The sequence below is a fragment of the Mirounga angustirostris genome, unplaced genomic scaffold, assembly GCF_029215605.1.
Source record: "Mirounga angustirostris isolate CCGP_5_RB_7025 unplaced genomic scaffold, mMirAng1.0.hap1 SCAF_4, whole genome shotgun sequence".
Lineage (NCBI taxonomy): Eukaryota > Metazoa > Chordata > Mammalia > Carnivora > Phocidae > Mirounga > Mirounga angustirostris.
In genome coordinates, this window is record NW_026991712.1 from 159,298,679 (window position 1) to 159,315,797 (window position 17,119).

Below are 17,119 nucleotides of genomic sequence, written 5' to 3' on the forward strand. Positions count from 1 at the left end.
ACCTTAATACTTTAGAAAGCATTTCAAAAGATCACTCTCAGATGCAAGATCACACTTGATGCAAATCTGTATCAAAGGAGTACTGAGAGGTAAAGTTAAGTTGTTAAAGCCTAAAACATAAAGTTAAATTCAGTTTTCAGGTAAGGGGAAAAAAAAAAAAGACCTCACCATACTTAATGAAGATGGAATTTTACTGATGCCCTAAACAACCATAACCTCATTCACAGCTAAATATATCAGAAGGGTCATCCAGAGACAAAAGGCCCACGATAGGGTGTTTAAAATTGAAGTGACTGAGGGACCAAAATGAGAATTCCACAGCAAGAGAAAACAACAGCTGTTCCACAGCAGCCATCTACCATCCAGGCCATGTTCAAGCTCCTGTCCAAAACCAAGAATCCTAAAATTTGATTTTGCAGTGTAACAGCAATATCACATCTCTACACTGAGAAATAGCATGAAAAACTCTCTAAGTCAGACATATAAATCAGAATGGGAAGAACATACAACTTGCATTTCTAGAACATTTCTTATCCTTTTCAAATAACTTGAATGAGATAATTGTATTATCTCATTTTATCAGCATGATAAATATGTAAAATTGGCAAGGGAGGCAATATTATTTCTACTTCACAAGTAAAAGATGAGCCTAAGAAGAGACTATTTCTCATCTCCAGTCAACTGTGGCTAATAATCAGAAGAGTAAACAAAATGAAAAATGAATCTCATGTTATTTTATTCCCACAGGGAAGCTCTTACATTTTAAAGGGGTACAATTCAGAGAGGAGCTTTCACCTTGGAACCAAAGTGTTAAGAAAAACAGGACAAAAGTGAAGGAAGCTAGAAATACAGATTTCAAGTCAAAATTCACTAACCTAAAACAATGGGGGAGGAGATGATATGAAAAACCCAGACTAGTAGTTTATAAGGCATATATAGTTCTATTATTTCCATTTATTACAAATACTCTATGGATGAACACTACCTGTTAGTATATAGTAAGCCTAAACAAACAGCTCTCCTCCTCTCGCACAAGCTGATCCTCCCCATCCTTCAACATTCAGTGGAAACGTTCTTCATCATGAAGTCTTCCTTATAGACTACTCTACTGTCCAAGATCTCTTGCCCTGCTGTGAATTCACAGCATCTTATCAACATTTTTAATTGGGATATTTTTTATTCTACTTTGGGTCAACTTTAGAACTAATGACTCATACTGGCCTTTTTATTACTTTCCTGTTTTGAGCTTTTAACTTAAGCTCTCCAACTAGAATTCCTTGGAGACAAGACCATAGTCTTCCAAATGATATCCAAAATCCTCTGTGCACAAAATCCACAGGAAAAAAACAGCCATGTTAAAATTAAAATATACACGTCTTTCAAAGCAGTGGTATTTACTAAGTACTGGGGATACAAACTAGCCTGATTTCTGCCTTCATGAACTCACAGCTGAGTCACAGATAATAAATGAGGAAGCAGGCAATTGCTGAGAATTACAGTGCATGTTAACTGCTACAATGGGGATGTACAAAGTATTTTAAAACTACCTTTGCGGGTGCCTGGGTGGCTCAGTTAATTAAGCGCCTACCTTTGGCTCAGGTCATGATCCCAGGGTCCTGGGATCGAGCCCTATGTGGGGCTCCCTGCTCAGCTGGGAGCCTGCTTCTCCCTCTCCTCCTGCCCCTCCCCCCTGCTTGAGTGCAGGTGCTCTCTCTCTCTCAATAAATAAAATCTTTAAAGAAAAAAAAAAGAAAATAGGACTAGTTTATAGTAGGGTTTTGTACAACCTTCCAATTCAAGAACTCATTTGCCTCACACATACTTATCAATGGTTACTAACATAGGGGCATCCTTCTAGACTTTTTTCACTTTCGTTTAAGTAATAAAAAAAATCTGATCGTTCTTACAAATGAAGAAATTGAATCCTTCAATCTGTTACCTACTCTCCCTGATTCTAAATCCTTTGAAAGCTGGTACTGTATCTTATCTCATGCTTTTATCCCACTTAGTGCCTGCTTTAGAATCTTTATGTGACAAGTAAGCATTCAGTTAACATTTTTAGTTAATTAAAAAGAATATCAGTATTTTCCCCCAAACCCCGTATTTTCTTGAATATAGAAGAAAAAGAGTTACGATAAAGAAACAAAAGTAACAGGAAAATAAAAAATAGAAAAATCCAGTAAATTAAAATGACACACTTTTAACACTTCAATAGTAAGTATGATTATACTACTGGTCCCCAACCTTTTCTAATAAATACCTTAAGACCACACACTAAAAACCAAATTTATGCCATAAAATACTTTTCAGTTACTGTAAATTGAGGTCACTGACAAGCTTCTGAGAATTTCAATGAGTACCAAGGAAATACCTGCATAGGTACTGAAAGATTTTTTTGTCTTAAATATGATTCATATCCCTGTGGTTTACATTCTATAGCTATTAAGACAAGTAGGACACATGCATCAAATAATTAAGTCTTTGTTTACTGTCTTGCCTAGTAGAATATACGTTCTGTCAGGGCAAAAATTTGTTTTTATTCACCAATGTATCTTCAGTGCCTACAATGGTACTAGACACCTTATATATGGTTTTAAAAGTCAAACTTCCTTCTTTTGCAAGTGGATATCCAGTTGTCAAAGACTCATTCATTGAAAAAATTATTCTTTCCCCCATTGAACTGTCTTGGTATTCATATAAATAATCATTTGTCCGTAAGCGTGAAGGCTTATTTCTAGATTCTAGTTCATTGATCTTTCTGCCTATTTTTTGCCAGTACCACAGACTTTATTACTCTAACTTTTTAGTGAAGTGTGAGTTTAAGAGAGAGAAGGGGCATGAGTTGGGGGGGGGGGGGAGAGGGAGAGAATCTTAAGCAGCCTCTAGAGTGGAGCCTGATGCCAGGCTTATCTCAAGACCCTGAGATCATGACCTGAGCCAAAATCAAGATGCTTAACTGACTGAGACATCCAGATGCCCCTCCAACTTGTTCTTTTACAAGATTGTTTTGGCCATCCTGGGTCCCCTGAATTTCCACATGAATTTTAGGATCAGCCTCTCAATTTCTGCGAAAGAGGAAGGTGGGATACCTCCATCTTTACAATATCAAGTCTTTTGATCCATGAACACAGAATGTTGTCCCATTTATTTTCTTTCAACATTTTATAAGTCCAGTGGCTACTACGTCTTCTACTTCCTTTTAAAAATTTGTTCCTAAATGTTTTATTTTTTAATGTTATTGTCCATGAAATTGTTTCCTTAACTTCATTTTCATGTTGTTCACTGTTAAGATGTATATAAAGAAAAGTAATTTTTGTATATTGATCTTACTAGGATTATTTTTATACAAGATAATACATGCAAACAGAGACAGTTCCAATTTGGATGCCCACCTCCCCTTGTCTTGCCTAACTGTCCTGGCTAAAACTTCTAGTACAATAGTGAATAAAAGTGGCAAAAGCACCATTCTTGTCCCTGATCTTAAGGGAAAACCACTGAATTTTTTATTTTAAATACATTACTCACAGGTTTTCATAGCTACCCTTTATCAGGCTAAGGAAGTTTCCTGCTATTCCTAATTTGTTGAGTGTTTTTAACACGAAAGGTGTAGGACCTTCAAATGCTTTTTCTGCCTCTCTTGCGATGACCATGTGGCTTTTGTCCTTTATTCCATTAATGTAGTGTATTACACTGACTGACTTAAACCAACTTTGCATTCCTGTGATAAATTCCACTTGATCAAAGTATAAGTTCCTGGATTTGGCTTGCTGTTTTATTTTGCTTATTAATCAGAGAGAGAGCGTGCACAAGCAGGGGGAGCGGTAGGGAGAGGGAGAAGCAGGCTCCTCACTGAGCAAGGAGCCCAAAGCAGGACTCAATCCCAGGACCCCAGGATCATGACCTGAGCCAAAGGCAGATGCTGAACCAACTGAGCCACCCAGGCGTCCCTGTTTTGTTTTTAAGATTTTACTTATTACTGAGAGAGAGAGAGAGAGAGAGAGCGCATGAGCAGGGGGGAGGGGCAGAGAGAGAGGGTGAAGCAGATTCTCCATTGAGCAGGGAGCCTGACATGGGGTTCGATCCCAGGACCCTGGGATCATGACCTGAGGCCAAGGCAGACCCTTAGCCAACTGAGCCACCCAGGCATCTTGCTGTTTTTTGTTGAGGATTTTTGCATCACTATTCTTTAGGGATTTTGGTCTGTAGCTTTCTTTCTTGTAATGTCTTTGGTTTTGGTTATCAGGATAATGACGGCTTCACAGCAGGAGTTGGAAACATTCCTTTCTCTTCTATTATTTGCAAGACTTTATGATCTATATATATTTTGTACAATTCACTACTGAAGCCATGTGGATGTGGGTTTTTCTTTGTGGGAAATTTAAATTACCAATCTCTTTACTAGTTATAGGTATATTCAGATTTTCTATTTCTTTGTGAGTCAATTTTAATAGTTTCTATCAATTCTAAGGATTTGTCCAGGGTATTCTCTGTCAAATAAATAAAATCTTTTAAAAAAAAATTCTAAGGATTTGTCCATTGCATCTAAGTAAATCTAATTTTTTGGTATTTAATTCTTCATAGCATTCCTGTATAATCTTTTTTATTCCTGTAGGGTCAGTAGTAATGTCCTCTTTCATTTCTAATTTTAGTGATTTGAGTATTCTTTCCTCTTTTCAGTCCAACTAAAAGTTTATCAATTTTATTGATCTTTACATAGAACCAACTTTACTACTTTTCTCTACTAATTTTATGTCCTCTATTTCAGTTACTTACATGCTAATCTTTAATAATCTCCTTCCTTCTGTTTGCTTTGGGCTTACTTTGCTTTTCCTTTTCTAGTTTTTAAGGTAGATGGTAGGGTTTTTAACTTGAGACCTTCTTTTTCAAGATTGACATTTTACAACTATAAATTTCTCTCTAAGCACTGCTTTAGCTGCACCCCATAAATTCTGGGTACGTTGTGCTTTCATCATTCATCTCAATATATTTTCTAATTTCTCTTGTTTTTTTCCTTTGATCCAATCCTTATTTGGGAAGATGATGTTTAATTTTTATGTTTGTGAATTTCCCAAATTTCCTCCTGTTACTCATTTCTGATTTCATTCCACTGTGGCTGAAGAACATACTCTGTATTATTTCAATCAAATTTTAAAATTTTCAAGGTTTCTTTTGTGGCCTAGTAATGTGGTCTCTCCTGGAGAATGATCCCTGTGCATTTGAGACTAATGTATATTCTGCTGCTGCTGGGTATTCTATAGATGTCTGCTAGGTCTAGTTGGTTTACAGTGTTGCTCAACCCTTCACATTTCTTTGTTGTCTAGTGGTTTATCCATTATTGAAAGTGGGGTATGAAGTCTCCAAATATTATATTTTTTTTCTTTTTTTTTTTTAAGATTTTATTTATTTATTTGAGAGAGAGAGAACGAGACAGAGAGCAGGAGAGGGAAGAGGGTCAGAGGGAGGAGAAGCAGGCTCCCCGCCGAGCAGGGAGCCCGATGCGGGACTCGATCCCGGGACTCCAGGATCATGACCTGAGCCGAAGGCAGACGCTTAACCATCTGAGCCACCCAGGCACCCCCTCCAAATATTATATTTGAATTATTATTTCCCCCTTCAATTCTGTCAACACATATATTTTGGGGCTCAGGTGTTCCCCAGATTGGATAATCTCAATTGACCTCTTTCGTTCAAAGTTTGCGGATTCTTTTTTCTGCTAATTCAAATCTGATGTTGAGTCTCTCTAGCAAAATAATTTCAATTATTATACTTTTCCACTCTAGACCTTTCTTTGGTTCCTTTTTGTAATTTGTACTTATTTCTCTATTCTATACTTGCTGAGACACTGTTCTCATATTTTCCCTTCATTCTTTACACTCGGTTCCTTTGGTTCTCTGAATATAGAGTTGATCTTCATTATTCACAGATTCTGTAATCACAAATTTGACTACTTGCTAAAATGTATTTTTGATTTCCAAAGTCCACTCATGATGCTTTCAGAGTCATTCATGAGCATGCACAGAGTGGTGAAAAATGTGAGTCCTCTGGTGTGCACGTTCCCAGGTAAGGCCAAAGTGACATTATGCCTTCTAGTTTCAGTTCTCATACTCTAACAAGTGTCTTTTTCATGTTCTATTTAGTGGCGCTTTTTTTTTTTTTGCATTTTTATGCTTTTCATTGGTGATTTCGCTGTTTAAAATAGCCCCCCAGAGTAGCGAAATGCTGTCTAAGTGCAAGAAGCTTTGATGTGCCTCACAGAAAAAAATGCATGTGTTAGATAAGTTTCATTCAGGCTTGAGTTACCATGCTATTGCCTTTGAGTTCAATGTTAATGAATCAACAATATATATTAAATAAGGTGTCTTTTAACAAAAGCACACCTAGAACAAAATTATGTACTCTTCAGTTGACAAAAATGTCACGACCAGAGCCTTGCAAGAACCTAACCACATATTTCCCCTAGGAGCAATGGTTTCGGTATTTGGTAAGTCAGTGTTTGCAGTCAGTATATAGAACATAACTACCACAAATGACAAGAATTGACTATAGCTGTAATAGCTGATTTATAATTCTTTGTCTAGTAAGTCCAATATCTGGGTGTTCTTTTTTTTTTTTTTTTAAGATTTTATTTATTTATTTTGAGAGAGAGAGACAGCGAGAGAGGGAACACAAGCAGGGGGGAATGGAAGAGGGAGAAGCAGGCTTCCCGCCAAGCAGAGAGCCCAATGCGGGGCTCGATCCCAGGACCCTGGGATCATGAGCTGAGCCGAAGGCAGACGCTTAACAACTGAGCCACCCAGGCGCCCCAATATCTGGGTGTTCTTAGGAAAAGTTTCTACTGGCTGTTTTCTTCCCTGTGTATGGACTATCATGTTTCTTTACATGGTAAGTGGATATTTTAAGTAATATATTGTGGCAACTGTGGAAATCAGATTCCCCCACCTCTTTAGGGCTTGTGATTATTACTATTTGTTTAATGACTTTCTTAGAATAATTCTGTAAAGTCTGAATTCTTTGTCAGATGTGTGGCCACTCGAGTCTCTGCCTGGTTAGCTTAATGGGCGGCTACATGTTCAACATATTCAAGAAATTTACTTAAATACCTGAATAAGTAAGTCCCTGCTTTTGCCAAGTGGCTCTGTGTGTTGGGGCATACTTTCAATATTTCAGTAGGCAGGTTAAAATTCTGCCTTGCCTTTCTTTTCCTACTTGTGCAGAGAGCCTCAGGGTACACAGGAGGTGAGGGATTAAGACCATCTTGGCCCATTCCTCACCAGACACATAGCCCTGTACATGCATGTTACCTTACAGAATTCTAGGAATATATCAGAGGTTTTCAAAATCCCCTATGGACAACCCATATCCCAGTTTTTCTTTTTAATCTTTTTGGCCAGTCTCTTGTTGGCCTGACTGGTAACGCCTCCTCAGACAATTGTCTGAGGAAAATTGTCATGTTAAACAATTACCACTGATTGTTTCTGGCAAATACACTGAAGACAGAGCTTTTGGCATGGTGAGCTGTGAGCCAAATAAAGACAAGTCTTGAGAATGGAGCTTTTCAGAAAGATGCCAGAAAGATCAAATACTGACAATTCTCTGGGGATGAGCTTTTGCCGAGTTCCAAAATCCATTCTGCTTCCTCAGCTGGCTGCTAGGCTGCTGGTTTTCATAGCTACTGTAGTTTCGAGGGTGTTTGTTTTCAAGATTACTGTGAAACTGGGGAGGACATGAGAAGTAGGGCAAGTTAAAATGCCACCAACTTCACTGTTCTTAGTGAGATTCATGTGTTCTCCTTGAATAAAACCTCCATGGACTGCAGTAAGCCTTTAGCTAATTTCTGGGGTTCTGAAAAGTTAATCTTATTTGCTCTCTGGTTTCAAATGCTGATAACTTGGATCTCTTAATTTCCCATCAGACCTCTCCCTCTCAGTCTCACAGTATGTGAATACTGTCTCCTTTCTTCTCCTTTTTGTCTTGTTCATCATTGTGTCTCTAGTGCCTAACAAGAGTCCTCCAATGAATATATGTTAAATGCCTGGAAAGCAGGTCTACACTATTTCTTACAATAATATGTGAATCTAAAATTATCTCAAAACAAAGTATCTTTTATTTATTTATTTTTTGAAGATTTATTTATTTAAGAGAGAGAGAGCATGCAAGAGCATGGGGGTGGGGGAGAAAGGGAGAGAGAATCTTAAGCAGACTCTCTGCTGAGGGCAGAGCCCGTCACAAGTCTCAATCTCACGACCCTGAGATCACCACCTAAGCCAAGACCAAGAGTTGGATGCTTAACCAACTGTGCCACCCAGGTGTCCCAATGTCTACTTTTATTTTTATTTTTTTTAAGATTTTTTATTTATTTATTTGACAGAGAGAGACACAGCGAGAGAGGGGACACAAGCAGGGGGAGTGGGAGAGGGAGAAGCAGGCTTCTTGCGGAGCAGGGAGCCCGATGCGGGGCTCGATCCCAAGACCCTGGGATCACGACCTGAGCCGAAGGCAGACGCTTAACAACTGAGCCACCCAGGCGCCCTGTCTACTTTTATTTTAAAAAGAAAAGAAAAAAGACAACTTTGGATATTGTAGGAAATGAACTGTGGGAACAAGTACAGATACAATTAGAAGACTTTCATAATAATCAGTCAATTAAACACCAATGGTACAACAGGTAGCCAAGTGGCATAAGAGGAGGTCAGCAGAGGCAGCATATCTGCCTACTTATTTTCATGATTAGGCTACCAAGGTAAACTAGTATTCTGGTCAGTGCCATTACTGAAATAGTTTATCATTTATCTTTCTCTAGATTAGCAGTTTTCAATCTAGTATTTTCCTGATCAGTTCTAAGGCATAATGCAAATAATTTGTTCCTCATAACGTTTTAAAACTGGGGCACCTGGGAAGATACCTCTTCAAAGCTATTTAAAAGAACTCTGCCTTAGGAAAGAAATTATTTAAATAGGCAAATCCTCAATTTCTTCATATAGCCGTTTTACCTTTAATGTATTTTTTGAATGTACCATTCATTTCCCATATAATAAAGTAAAATTATTTAGATTTTAATTTTAATTATACACTTTGTTATTATTCCTTGCTCAGGATCCATCTTAATCTTGATTCTTATTTAAGCTACACCCCAAATTTCTATGCTCCTGTTTACTTTTTCTTCTACTCCCAAACTGAATTCTCAATGGGTCCTGTTTAAATATATTTGCTCTGTTTATCATCTATACCTAGTGACTGTGTCAATTCCCAACAGTGTTAGACTAGTGAGTAAATTAAGTCCTGTTTGTCTTTTCATTTCCCCATCAAGAGAAGAAACAAACCTCTCCTGCTGTGTCTATTAACATTAGACACTGAAGATACAGTTCATTCAGGGATTAAAACTGAAATGGACTCCTATCTTAACTATGCCTAGAGTTCTACTGACCAGTTCCTTGGCTCTTCATAATAACAGAAGTGTTTCATGTTTAAAACATCATTATTCTTATATTATACATGGAAAACTTGATCTTTGCAAAGATTTCTTCTTTCAGTAATGAAAAAAATATAGGAAATATCCACGTGGGACACTAGGCCATGGCCAAATCTGTAACTTTAATTAAAAACCTTTCATATGGGGGCGCCTGGGTGGCTCAGTCGTTGGGCGTCTGCCTTCGGCTCAGGTCATGATCCCAGGGTCCTGGGATCGAGCCCTGCATTGGGCTCCCTGCTCTGCGGAAAGCGTGCTTCTCCCTCTCCCATTCCCCCTGCTTGTGTTCCCTCTCTCACTGTGTCTCTCTCTGTCAAATAAATAAATAAAATCTTAAAAAAAATAAAATAAAATAAAAACCTTTTATATGTAAAATTAATAGCAATACCATCTCATTCAACTCTAAATGAAACTAGAACTTGAGGATTCCATTGACTTCTGAATTCAGGGTTCTGAATTTTGGCTTTCAAGCTGATCCCCTCAATTAATCTTAACTGTTATGTGTTTGGCTAAATATTCCCCATCAGAGGTTTCCTATTACACACACCATTATAGTGATACCCACAGGAGCCAACATACAAGTACTTTTATTCCCAGCTGTTGCTCAAGTTAATTTGACTCTTCTCCTGAACTCAGTTGAAGTAGATGGCAAATGTGTATAGAACTCGTTACCTTAGAACATATGCTGATTTTAAACTCCAATTAATGAACATCTAGTGATTCATTAGTACTTTTCCAAAGCAAATATTAAAAATTCTCTTTAATTCTGTTGTCAGTTGCAAAAGAAAACATCACTGGAGAAGAGACTAATTATGATGGTAGCAGTGTTCCTTTTAAAATAATTTTATGATGTGTGCTAAATGTTTTTACATTGATATATTTAACTAATTAATCCCAATCATTATAAAACTGTTTTAAATCACACCTGTATATAAATGTATAAATCTGAACAGAATGATGTACCACTAAGATGTTTCCTATTTTAACATGGCTCATCATGTTTACCAACTGGAAATAAGTTGTACTGTACTGCCAGGAAGCAAGGAGATCTGTGTTACAACCTGGGTTTGAACTCTCTAGTTTAATGCAGGTAGGGCCTTGGAAACATTATCATCTTGGCCTCAGTTTCATCACTGGTAAAACACAGAGGGTTACACTAAATGATATTTAATGTTTCTATACACTGGAAAATCTGATTCTTGTAGAGGCCAGCCAACATTTTTTATAAAGTATCAGATATAAAATATTTTCAGCTTCGTGGGCCTGGTAGTTTCTGTTACAGCTACTCAACTCTGCCACTGTAGAGTAAAAACAGCCACAAACCATAAACAAATGGGCATGACTGTGTTCCAATAAAACTTTATTTACAAAAACATGCAGTTGGGTGGATCTGGCCCACAGGCCATAGTTTGCCAACCTCTGTTGTACAGAATCAAATCACATTTCCTCTAACTCCATTCCTTACAAACTCAACAAATTTGTTGAAAGGAATTAATTATGTAACTTCAGGAAAAAAATCCTGTTTTGTTGTCTTGTTATTAAACCAGGACAGGTCATGAATAAAACAAAGCCGATTATTCTCCCAAGTCCTCCCTGTTGTCCACACCTCTGCCATTCTAGTCGGTTAGCAGAACACTACCATTCTTCTGGTCTTCCAGGCCTTATGAGGCTCTTGACAGCGTCTCTGCACATTATCCTCTTATTTCTGTCCTATCAGCAAGTCCTGTTCTTTCTCCTCTTGCTAAATGCAACTTTTTTTTTTTAAGATTTTATTTATTTGAGAGAGAGAGACACAGCGAGAGAGGGAACACAAGCAGGGGGAGTGGGAGAGGGAGAGGGAGAAGCAGGCTTCCCGCAGAGCAGGAAGCCCGATGCGTGGCTCGATCCCAGGACGCTGGGATCATGACCTGAGCTGAAGGCAGACGCTTAACGACTGAGCCACCCAGGTGCCCCTAAATGCAACCGCTTCTAAACCTAATACATCCTCTTTCTGTCTAAGCTTTCGAAAACACTATTTCAGTCATTTTACTTCCTACCTTCAAAACCGTCCTACTTTCTACTGCATCAAATCTTTCTTTTTTAAAAAATATTTAATTATTATTATTACTATTTTTAAGACTTTGAGAGAGAGAGCACTGGTGGGGGGGAGGAGTAGAAGGAGAGGGAGAAGCAGACTACCCACTGAACAGGGAGCCTGATGCTGGGCTCGATCCCAGGACCCCAGGATCATGACCTAAGTGGAAGGAATACACTTAACCGACAGCCACCCAGGCGCCCCAATATTTATTTATTTAAGAGAGAGAGAGCATGCGTAAGCGAGGGGAGGGGTAGAAGGGAGGGAGAGAGAATCTCAAGCAGACTCCATGCTGAGCACAGAGCCTGATGTGGGGCTTGATCCCATGACCAAGATCATGACCTGAGCTGAAACCAAGAGTTGGATGCTCAACCGACTGAGCCACCAAGCGCCCCTCAAACCTAAGTTCTAATGCACTAGAGTCCACAAGGACTTCCCCTTCTCCCCACCCAAGAGGTCTTATTTCTCCTAAGACCTCAACCCGTACTCTGCCGTGGCAAGGCGTGCTCTAGTGGCCCCTGGTAATTTATACGTTCATTTCTCTGCCTTTACTATCACAGGCAGTTATCCCAAAAACATTCTTTCTACCCGTCCAAACCCTACCATCATTTCAAGGTCCAGCTAAAGGATCAATTTTTATAAAGCCTTATATGCCAGTCCACAAAGATTCTACACTTCTACTGAATTTAGGGGCAATAGCATACAGCTTAGTATTTATCTTCCTAGAACTGTTTCTGGCAACCAAACTAGGCAATACATATTCTTCTGTTTTTATCAAGGTCTCATACAATGCTACAAACAAAATAAAACAAGTTTTAAATAAACAAAGGCTGAGACATTAAAGGAAAAGTTGTTACTGTTATAGAATGAAGAGGAATCAACCCATGGTCTAGTATTTTTTGCTTCTTCTGAATTCTTCTGGTGTATATCAGGTGTTGAATATAACAATTACTGTAACTTAATTATGATTAAGTTTCCCAAACACAAAATATTGCAGGTGTTATTTGAGGTAAGCAGCCTCCTATCCCCTTACCCTTCTCAACAATGCAAACAAATAAATTAGCAAACAGGCTTATAGTTAGTCTCTCATGAATGCCTATTACGCTGCTAAGTATTCTTCTAGAGTGTAGAGATACAGCAGTGAACAAACCTATGTCCCTATCCTTAACAGTTTTCAATCTAGTGGAAGGAAAAGCAGCAGCAAATATGATGTCTAGCAGTAGTAGTAATATAAACATAAAGAAGAAACAGGCAGGTAAGGGGACAGAGAATGAAGGGCCATTTTAGATGTATCTGTATATATTTATAATAATGACAACAGGTATTACTTGAAGAAAAAGAGTGCGAAGTTGGGGGATAGGATACTATTTTTTTTTTTTTTAAGATTTTATTTATTTATTTGACAGAGAGAGACACAGCGAGGGAGGGAACACAAGCAGGGGGAGTGGGAGCAGGAGAGGGAGACGCAGGCTTCCCGCGGAGCAGGGAGCCCAATGTGGGGCTCGATCCCAGGATCCTGGGATCATGACCTGAGCTGAAGGCAGACGCTTAATGACTGAGCCACCCAGGCGCCCCTAGGATACTATTTTAGATGGGACAGTGAGGAAGGTCTCCCTGATATGGCAATATTGAAGAGGAATGTGAATGATGTTAAGGGCACAAGCCATCCAAATGATCTTGTGGAAGGGCATTCCAGGCAGGGGAAATGGCAATTACAAAGCTCTAAGTCAGGAATATGCTTGGTTTGTTCAAACAGCAGCAAAGACAAGGTGGCTAGAGAGCAGTGAGTATTAAGTTGTACAAGATACTGTCAGAGATACTTATAGAAGTAGCCAGACACCATGACACAATAAAGACTTCTGGATTTATTCTGAAGAAGATGGAAAGCTGTTGAGTGGTTCTGATCAAGGGAGTGACATGGCCCCACTTAAGTTTTAAAGAGATTATTCTAATTACTTTTGGGAAGAATAAAATGTAGAGGGCAAGAGTGTAAACAAGTAGGCCAGTTCAGAGGCTTGTGGATTCCCCAATGCCTAAGACACCATTTGGCATATAAACCCTTAGGTATGTATCACCTAGGATAATATTTATTATCCTGTATCTTTAATATCATATTAGTGATAGTATACCAAACTCAGGTTTGAATCTCAGCATAACCACTTTCATGTAAACATAAACCTATTACTTGATCTGAGCGTCTTTCCTCACCAATAAAATGGAGCTACCTCTGAGTTGTGAGAACTGAATGTGACAATCTTTTTTTTTTTTTTTTTAAGATTTTACTTATTTATTTGACAGACAGAAAGACACAGCGAGAGAAGGAACACAAGCAGGGGGAGTGGGAGAGGGAGAAGCAGGCTTCCCGTGGAGCTCGATCCCAGAACCCCAGGATCATGACCTGAGCCAAAGGCAGACACTTAATGACTGAGCCACCCAGGCGCCCCTGAATGTGACAATCTATATAAAGCATTTAGCATAGTGCTTAACATATAGTAAGGACTCAAAAAAATGGCAGCTAGTTACTCACTACCTGCCCACCTCCACTTCCAACACTGAGACTGGACGGCTACAGACTTCATTCAGAAGAAAGCCCATAAAAACAAAGCCCTAATATCAGTAGCTTAATTACGGACATGTGAAGTCTGGAGATGTTATTAGCTATGCCAGTAGAGATAGTGATTAGGCAGCTGGATATGAGTCTGGAGTTCAGAGGAGAGGGCTGGGCTGGAGATTTCAGATACTGACCATAGTTGGTATTTAAAGCCATGAGTCTAAAAGAGATCACCGAGGGAGTATGTATAGGTAGAAAACAGAGGACGCACAAGGAGAGTCCTAGAGTACTGCAACTTTTACTCATCAGAGAGATGAGGAGGAAGAGCAAGGTAGAAGTGAGAAAGACTGACCAGTCAAGTGCACAGAAAACCAAGAGAGTAAGTTATATCCTAGAATCCAAGCGGGAAAACTGTTAAAAGTTTAAAAGACAAACAAGTCAGACTAAGATGAAAACTGAGAAATCATCATTAGATTTAGTGATGTGGTGGACTGGCAGGGGCGAACGCCGTATTACAATGTCTTCAAGGGTGCTTGGGTGGCTCTGTGAGTTAAGATCCGAGTCTTGATTTTGGCTCAGGTCATGATCTCAGGGTCATGGGGCTTGATCCCCATGTCAGGCTCTGCACTCGGCACAGAGTCTGCTTAAGATTCTCTCTCTCTCTCTCTCCCTCTCTCCCTCTGCCCCCCACATCTGGAGCTCTAAATAAAGAAATAAAATCTTATAAAACAAACAATGTGTTCAAAGAGAAAAACGTCAGAACAGTAAATTCACACAATTCAATCAAGAAATTATGCTGAAAGGCCAGGAGAAAAATGGGGCGGTCTCTGAAAGGGGAAGTGGAATCTAAAGATTTCCTTTTTAAAGATGAAAGAAAGAACACCATAAATGCTGACAGGATGGTTATAGCAGAGGGGTAACTGATGATGCAGTAGAGAAAAGAAGTAGTGTAGCATTATTCTTGAGGGGGTGAGGGCAGATGGGATGTGATACTGAAGTCAAGGGGATTGCCTTAGGTAGGAGAACAGATAAGAGTTATCTTTAGTAATGGAAGCAAAGGTATGCATGCATAGATAAAGGTAGGTGAACAGACGTCATGGAAGCAGCTTTGGAAATTCTCTTCCAAATGCCTCAATTTCCTCAGAGAAATAGGGAGAAAGTTCACCAATGGAAAGTGCAATGGGGCAGAAGGCATTACAATATAGGTCTGAAGAAAAATAACAAAGTATGAAATAGTAATCTATGAAGTGGAAAGAGAATGGCCTAAAAAAATTTAGTGTGACTGATTTCAAGTAAAATCAGTAGGCTGGTTTTCTCCACCCAAGTCTGACCCCACTGGTGCAGGTAAAGATATAGAGGAGGTAAAGATTTAGTGATAATCAGGATGCTAGTTAGTCAAATAAGCACAATTAAGGGAGAAACCAGTGGAGGAGCTGAGGGAGTGATAATTTTGACTGACTATGGAAAAGGAGAGTAAGGAGGGAAATGAGTACATGAGAAGGATGAGGGACAGTGAACAGGTGAAAGGATTAACAGATTTTTGGTCTCGGAGTGAGGGAGGTAGAAAGAGAGAGTTGCATTTGGAACAGGAAATTATATATAAAACTGTAAGTTGAAATTGTCATTAAAGTTTAAGAATTACTTTATGTCATAAACCAGACCCTTGGAATTCTTACCTTTAATAAGAAAAGTTCAGTGTAGAGGTAAAGTGAGAATCCATCTATCAGATCTAAGAGAATTATAGGTAGATGATGGAATATAGCTAGGAATTCCTCATCTTTCTCTGTATAATTTATCAAAAACTACTACAGAAAGCAAATTCTACTTTTTTAAAGAAAATGATTCAGGTTAAAAAAATGTAATCTGACTGATAAAATAGTTTTTTAAAAAGACTCAACTGCTTTATTATTTTCCACGGTATCCAGTTTGTCCACTTAATAGTTCAAAATGTATTCATGGGTTCTAAAGTCCTACACTTCTCTGCTTACACTTGTATGTATGAAGTAACTTAAACTAAAGCTAAGTGCCATTCTGTTTAGTTTATCCCTTGATGTCAGTATTAATAATTTCGGCATTCCCCAAACACAGAGAAATCAATTAAAATAACTTTCACATTTGAAGATTTCAAAGCAAACCATTGCCCAAACACATAAATACCCATCTGCATATTCTTTAATTATCCACTTTTCAAATCCACCTACAAGACAACTATATATTCAATCTGTTGAACAGTTATATGCAAGTAAAATGGCACTTTTCAGTAGTCAGGGGAAAAAAAATAAGTCTTGGTTTTCATCCTACCATGCAACATTTACCAAAATCTATTAAATTCGTAAGTGTGAATGACAAGAACAGTTATTTGCTTCACTCACCTCCTTAATTGCATCTTCATTAGGGAGAATGGAACATAAGCATGTGATATAGGCTTGCTGAAAAGATGACACATTTGAAATTTCTTTTGATTCTGCACACAGTTTTGATAAAGCAGTGGCCTGAGGGATGCAGTTAGATTTCAACAAATGTTTTATTCGCATCTGCAGAAAGGAAGGTCCTTCTTGTGCAATCAATTTATTGACTAGAAAAAAGGAAAAATAAAAGTTTGATAACATACCTCATAACACATCAAGGTTAAGATGAAAGTTTGATATCTTTTGTTGTTGGCTTGTTGTATCAACTGAATAAAAATTCAGTTGATATACTTAGGAAGTTTATTCTGACCTCAATACTCATCTAATGGAGCAGAGAGCAAAATAAATTTGCTAATGATTCCCACATTACTTAGTAGTTTTATTCTGAACACCAAACCTCTTAATAAAACTACTAACATTTTATCAAAATTAATTATTTGACTTTCTCCTCCCTCACTTTCTGATAAGGATATTAAGGAATATGGAATTGAACTGTAAGCATAAGTGCAAGAAAAAGAAGTAACCTATGTAATATTAACAACTACCACTTGAACACTTTTAGGAGGTACCAAGCTTTAGGCTGAATGTTTCTATATACCTTTCATTTATTCTTCACACCA

The 17,119-nt window shown here is 38.3% G+C and overlaps 1 protein-coding gene across 1 annotated transcript in view; it reads right to left on the reverse strand.

Annotated features, from left to right (window-relative positions):
* Positions 1-17,119, reverse strand: part of RLF (RLF zinc finger) — an 86,460-nt gene that overhangs the window by 23,308 nt on the left and 46,033 nt on the right. The window contains exon 5 of the mRNA XM_045897986.3: positions 16,464-16,666. Coding sequence (XP_045753942.1) covers positions 16,464-16,666 — 203 coding nt within the window. The remainder of the gene's footprint in view (positions 1-16,463; positions 16,667-17,119) is intronic.